Below are 7,445 nucleotides of genomic sequence, written 5' to 3'. Positions count from 1 at the left end.
TTCAATTCTTATGAGCTATTGTTATTTTCAGAGTTAACAAGTGGGGAGACAAAAAGAACTGACCATAACAATGTGAAGTGGGAAGGACATTTTAGCTCTCTCTCCCTTCCTCTCTCTGTGTTAGCAGGGCTGCTGGATTTGTTTGCCCACCACGTTATATTTGCTATGTTTCATTAGGTTAATTTTCTGCGATTGTGTTATAGAGAGAAAGAGAGTTTGACTGGCAGGAGGGACGATATGGAGAGTATGTGTGTTTTGTGGAGGGAGTTGACTGGCAGGACCCAAAGTTAATTGTCAGAAACGAAGAGGACAACGTGGGTATTTTAATTTTGTGGGGGCAACGAAAGGGGTAAAAATACGAAAGGCCATGGGCGGGAAAGTGGAAACAAATCCAAAATTTCATCTTTTCCCGCCAAGACGGGGCTGACCGTTCTGCATACGCGGGCAGTTGGGGCTGCCCGGTGAAAAATAAATAATTTAAAAATAGAAAACTTTTGAGTTTTTCTACTTGAAGAGGAAAAAAAAAGGTATCCCATAATTTCGTAACATAGGATTCTATTGTATTGCAGGCGCAACATACTATTTTAAAAAAGCAAATTTAAAAAAAAGCACATTTAAGTTCATTTCAACTGCTGATTCAATCTTGTCCGTCCATTTGATTCAATGCCCCCAAACTGGGTCCAGCATATCAGCAATCTTGGCCGCCCATTTGATTCAATGCCCCCAAACTGGGGTCCAGCATATTCTACTACGCCATCGCGTGTCTGACACGTGTCGTGTCTGTACTCACAGATGGCTACCCTGATTGGTCCTGCATGACGTGGGATGGATGGCTAATAGAAGCCCTATGTGTTCGTTTGAATTAGAAAATACGACCAAGAGATGGAGCCCACGTAGATAGGTAGATGACGTGGCATGGGACTGAAAGTTGCTCTATATGGAAGTCTTCGCCTTATCTCATGTCAAATGGAACCTAGAGAGAGAAAGGGGTAGAGAGAGAGTTATCACCTAGAGAGAGAAAGGGGAAGAGAGTTATCCTGGCTTTAGAGTGAGAGAGGGAGGTTTATCATTGTCCGTTGGCTTTAAAGAGGGTTAATGTCTTAAGACCCAAGTTTTAATTTTAAAAATAGTTTATATAATGTTGAGACCCTTGAAAATTCCCAAATTGATCATCTCAACCTCAAAATGTATGAATATGAAAAAATTGGATTTTAAGTCTTCAAAATAGTGCATCATGTAATGTATATTCTAGACTGTCGATTCTCAAAATTTTCAAGTATTTATAAATCTGCTCAATCTACACTAATTCTAAATCTTTAAATTTTGTAGTTAGAGATAAAAATGAATTTTAAAAGCATCACCAAGCTTTCTAGTACTGAAACAACATGTTTCAACCCTATTTTAAGGTGTGCATTATTTTGATTGTTTAAAGCTTCAAACTTATACAAACCACACCCTTTAATTCTTGAGAAACAACAAGTCACTTTGTTTTTATTTTTTATTATTATTTTCCTGATTGGGTTGATATTGTCTGATCTGGATAACCCTTGATTTAACCGATCCGCATTGGTTCATCAAAAACCGATCCACAATCCGGTTCTATTTTTGTTTTATTATTATTTTCCTAAATTGGCTAATACGATCTTATCTTAATAACCCGATTTGGCCAAACAACAGTTGTCACCTGTTTTTTACTTTTATTATTATTTTCCTGATTGGGCTGATATAGTTTGATCTGGATGACCCTTGATTTAGCCGATCCACATTGGTTCATCAAAAGCCGAACCACAATCCGGTTCTATTTTTGTTTATATTATTATTTTCCTGAATTGGCTAATACAATCTTATCATAATAGCCCCATGTGGCAAAACAACAACTATCACATGTTTTTATATTTTATTATTATTTTTCCGATTGGGTTGATATTGTTTGATCGGGATAGTGCCTTGATTTAGTCAATCCACATTGGTTCATCAAAAGCCGATCCACAATCCGGTTCTAATTTCATTTATATTATTATTTTCGTGAATTGGCTAATACGATCTTATCTTAGTAGCCCGATTTGGCCAAACAACACCTGTCGTATGTTTTTATTTATTTTTTATTATTTTCCAGATGGGGCTGATATAGTTTGAGCTGGATAGTCCTTTATTAGCTTATCGACATTGGTTCATCAAAAGCCGATCCACAATCCGGTTCTATTTTTGTTTATATTATTATTTTTCCGAATTAGCTAATACAATCTTATCTTAATAGCCCGATCTGGCCAATCAATCGATGTCACCTGTTTTTATTTATTATTAGTATTTTTTCGATTGAGCTTTTATAGTTTGATTTGGATAGCCCTTGATTTAGTCGATCCACATTGGTTCATCAAAAGTCGATCCATAATCCGGTTCTATTTTTGTTTATATTATTATTTTCCTGAATTGGCTAATACGATCTTATCTTAATAGCCGATCTGGCCAAACAAGAGCTGTCATCTATTTTTATTTATTATTATTATTTTCTTGATGGGGCTGATATAGTTTGAGTTGGATAGTCCTTGATTTAGCCGATCCACGGTGGTTCATCAAAAGCCGATCCACAATCTAGTTCTATTCTTGTTTATATTATTATTTTCCCGAATTGGTAATACAATATTATCTTAATAGCTCGATGTGGCCAAACAACTGTCACATGTTTTTATTTATTATTATTATTTTTTCAATTGGGCTGATATAGTTTGATCTGGATAGCCTTTGATTTAGTCGATCCACATTGGTCTATCAAAAGTGGATCCACAATCCGGTTCTATTTTTGTTTATTTATTATTTTCCTGAATTGGCTAGTACGATCTTATCTTAATAGCCCGATCTGACCAATATTTTGCTGATGGGGCTAATATAGTTTGAGCTGGATAGTCCTTGATTTAGCTGGATAGTCCTTGATTTAGCTGATCGACATTGGTTCATCAAAAGTTGATCCACAGTCCAGTTCTATTTTTATTTATATTATTATTTTACCGAATTAGCTAATACGATCTTCTTGATAGCCTGATTTGGCCAAACAATAGCTGTCATCTGTTTTTATTTTTTATTTTTATTTTTCCGATTGAGCTGATATAGTTTGATTTTGATAGGCCTTGATTTAGTCGATCCACATTGGTTCATCAAAAACTGATCCACAATCCGGTTCTATTTTTGTTTATATTATTATTTTTCTGAATTGGCTAATACGATCTTATCTTAATAGCCGATCTGGCCAAACAACAGTTGTCATCTATTTTTATTTATTATTATTATTTTTCCGATGGGGCTGATATAGTTTGAGCTGGGTAGCCCTTGATTTAGCCGATCCACATTGGTTCATCAAAAGCCGATCCACAACCCTGTTCTATTTGTGTTTATATTGTTATTTCTCGAATTGGCTAATACAATCTTATCTTAACAGTCCGATCTGGCCAAAACAACAACTGCCATTTGTTTTTATTTATTATTATTATTATTTCGATTGGGCTGATATAGTTTGATCTGGATAGCCCTTAATTTAGTCGATCCACATTGGTCCATCAAAAGCTGATTTACAATCTGGTCCTATTTTTGTTTATATTATTATTTTCCTGAATTGGCTAATACAATCTTATCTTAATAGCCGGATCTGACCAAACAAACAGCTGCCATCTGTTTTTATTTTTTATTATTATTTTCCCGATGGGGCTGATATAGTTTGAGCTGGATAGTTCTTGAATTAGCCAATCCACATTGGTTCATCAAAAGCCGATCTACAATCCGGTTCTATTTTTGTTTATATTATTATTTTCCTAAATTGGCTAATACGATCTTATCTTAATAGCCCGATTTGGCCAAACAATAACTGTTACGTGTTTTTTTTTTCTGATTGGCTGATATAGTTTGATCTAGATAGTGCCTTGATTTAGCCAATCCACATTGGTTCATCAAACGCCAATCCACAATCCGGTTCTATTTTTGTTTATATTATTATTTTCTTGAATTGGCTAATACAACTTATCTTAATAGCCCGATTTGGCCAATCCAGATTGGTTCATCAAAGTCATCTACAACCTGGGATTTTAAACCCCTGGTTAAGAAATAGTGGGGATAGAAAGTTTATCCCATAACTACATTTTATTAGGAACTAAACCTAGAATGAGTGGGGGAGAGATGTATCTCTTAAGCATGGTTTAGGATCTCAAGTAAGGGAGGGAGTAGAGATAGAGGAGATCAACATAAGAGCAAGGTTTATTCGTACGCTTTGTGCTTTATAAAGATCTGAGGTACACCTAACAAAGAGGTAGTTTAGGAGAGAAAAAACTGGAGATGGAGGACATTCAGGGTGTGTTTGATTGGTAGAAGAGGAGGGTATCAAAGCAACCTCCTTTACTTTAGAAGTATTATGGGGTAGCATGTAAACTGCAACTTGTAAGCTTTTTAACGAATGCTTCCAAAATAGCTTAGCACCTTCCATTTGGTATTCATGAGTTAGCATGAAAACTGCAACTTCTAGTAAGGTTTTATATCCTAGAACCTTCTATTTAACAAACACGAGTTTTGGTAATCCAATACACCCTAATAAATATAGTCTGAGTTTTATATAAGGTGCCCATTTTATACTATACTAGAAAGGCACACCTTTAAATATTGTCCGAAGATATGCAAGATGTTCAACTTTAATTATGAAATTTAAAATTTAAAATTTCAAAATGCAGATCAAAATTGAACAGATTTATAAATACTTGAAAATCTAAAAAATGAACAATCTAACTCTAAAGATAGCTTTTCAAAAGATGCATTATTGTTATGACTAAAAAATTCTTCTGTTTTTTTTCTTAATATCTATACATCCTTGATCCTTGAGGTTGTGATGATCAATGAGAAAATTTTAACTTCAAAACTCTGTTATACTGGACTTTATTTCTAGAGTATAAAGTTGCAACTCATATAAACCTTTTCCAAGGTGGTGAGGATTATTGTGCAGCCTTAGTTTAGGAGTCCAACAGGCATGCTACCATGAAATTTCTGATCCCACATCAAAATCCTAAGAGAGAAGAAAGAGTAAGCCTTAGTTTAGGAGTCCAACAGGCCTGCCACCATGAAATTTCTGATCCCACATCAAAATCCTAAGAGAGAAGAAAGAGGAAGAAAGCGAATGCTAGAGGAAAACCAAAGGAAAATGAAAGAAACATGTAGGGAAAGATTCACATAGCCAAACACAAAATGCATGAGTAATCTAGAGGGTCCTTGCCAAAAATGGCCAAACCCAAATTTCTCCCTTTTAAATCCAACATAATCATACCTTTTTCAGCCATGACGCCATGAAGAGACACTCTCCTCCTCAAATTGAGAGAAAGATGACGACATTCATTCGATTTGATTGAGAGAAAGCACACCATGAGGACATAAGAATTTGATTGAGAGAAAACACACTATGACTATACTGTGTAAGAGATGTTAATAAAAAGATTACACATCAGAGAGAGAGCAAACCAGACAAAAACAAAATGATCAACATTTTCAAAACCAAATTTCATTCATTGCTCATATGTACATAAAATCTTTAAAACAATTGCTTCTTCACTTTGACCCACAAAGCCCACCACTACTCTGCTCTCTAGGATTTCAAAAGACTCCATCCCAAATGTTATGAGAGTCCTTTACAGATTAACCAGCAACATAAACCTTTCTCCTTTGAAATACAAACAATAAACCCTTGTTTCACCCAAAGTGATTAGGGCTAAACAAATTTAGCCCCTTACAGACCCTATCCCATGTATCCCTCTTTCCAAAAGTTGGATTCTTTCTCTCTCTAAAATACCAAACGATCGAACAACTCCAATCCCAACATCTCCCCCCTTTCTCTCTAGACTCTCTCTTTAAAATGGATTGTGAAGAGAGCATCCAAGTCAGGGGAACTAAAGAACTCCTTGAACCCATTCATGGGAAACTTTGAAGAAAGCTTTGGCTTTCGTGGAGCAGGAGGACATGGAAGCTTCTCTGGTATTCTCGCTTCTTTGCTCGTTGGTGTTCGAGATCTCTCATCGCCATCAAACTTCCCTTCATTTGAAGAGGGGTTTATAATAATAGGAGAAAGGGGATTTCGGCTAGGTATACCGGCAATGATCCATTTCTTTCCATCTTGCTTTGCTCCTTCTTCATCTCTGAACTTTTCCGAGTAGCCCATCAGAATAGAAAAGCACAAAAAAAAAAAGCCAAATTGAAAGATAATGATATGAGGCTTGAGAGAAGAGCTCTACTTCTGAAACCCCTGTTCTTAAAGCCCACAAAAAGGATCAGAGAGATGGGATCTTGATGAGGGAGAGCGCCTTGAGAATGTAGTGCAAAGGCTTCTCCTAAGAGAAAGAGAGATGAAGGTTGTGTTTATGCTTCTAAGAGAGAGAGAAAGGAAGAAGGAGAGAAGTGAGAGAGAGAGAGAAAAGGAAGAAGGGGAGAAGTGAGAGAGAGGGAAATCAAAAATATGAATGAGAGGGAGAAATAATAGAATATGAATTAGGGTGAGGAAGAGAGAGGGAAATAATAGAGGGTTGCCTCTGCCCGTAAGAGCTGCCCGCGGGCAGAGATTAATTAGGGTTTTGGAATTTTCGGAAACCGTCTTATTTTTGGCGGGAAAATTCTGTAAGTAAATAACGGCTATGATTCTTTTGAGTTATTTTACTTTTAAAAAAATGGTTGGAAATGAACTTTAGCTTAGGCCTTAAAGAATTAATAATGACTAAATCCTAGTTTTACTCAATCGGCTTCAACTTAGGAGTGGCAACTAGTCCGGTCACTGGGTTTCATTTGGACTTGGTCACGAGCCGGATCTTGGTTGGGCCCAATTCCTTTGAACCCAAAACTGGGTCTTAAGAAATTTAGTTTATAATTATTTAGTGTATATCTTTCCACCCTAACCAGAACTTGACCGTACCCGTATGGTCCAACTAACCCAACACATAAACCTAGATCAGGACCCCAATATGGTCCAACTAACCCAACACATAAACCTAGATCAGGACCCGAATATGGTCCAACTAACCCAACACATAAACCTAGATCAGGACTCGGTTCGGGTGGAAGGCCCCTTATGGAATATCCGTTTGTGAAATGTCTTATGCGAATGACGAGAACACCCTTGAAGCCTTTGGGAATAAAACCGCTGATTCAGATGGGCAGTAAGTGTCACTTGCGACAACATTTTCCACTTTCCCCCACAAATGACATGAATACCCTTGCGGTGCGGCTGGAATCCAATGAGCCCCCTTCCAAGGGCAATTTTGTAATAACCATTGTTCCCTATGTGACTACTTATTTAGTAAATGATAATGAAGCGTTAACTAACCCGACCCAAAGAAAATGATTAATCAACGGTTTCTCTTCACAATTACAAAATTTGATTTCATAATTATCAGTATAGATAACTCAATGACCTGTACATAAATATCCATACT

The 7,445-nt window shown here is 36.5% G+C and overlaps 1 protein-coding gene across 1 annotated transcript; it reads right to left on the bottom strand.

Annotated features, from left to right (window-relative positions):
• Positions 1–5,860: 5,860 nt before the first annotated feature.
• On the bottom strand, positions 5,861–6,181 carry LOC18430621 (cyclin-dependent protein kinase inhibitor SMR6). Its single transcript, XM_006840771.1, has one exon. It carries the CDS (start codon positions 6,179–6,181, stop codon positions 5,861–5,863), a length of 321 nt encoding a protein of 106 aa, XP_006840834.1.
• Between the last annotated feature and the right edge of the window lie 1,264 nt (positions 6,182–7,445).

This window comes from Amborella trichopoda, chromosome 3 (genome assembly GCF_054954075.1).
Source record: "Amborella trichopoda isolate Santa Cruz 75 chromosome 3, AtrichopodaSantaCruz75HAP2 v2.0, whole genome shotgun sequence".
In the NCBI taxonomy this organism is placed as follows: domain Eukaryota; kingdom Viridiplantae; phylum Streptophyta; class Magnoliopsida; order Amborellales; family Amborellaceae; genus Amborella; species Amborella trichopoda.
Note: the sequence above shows the minus strand (reverse complement) of the source record. Positions and strands in the feature narration are given on the sequence as shown.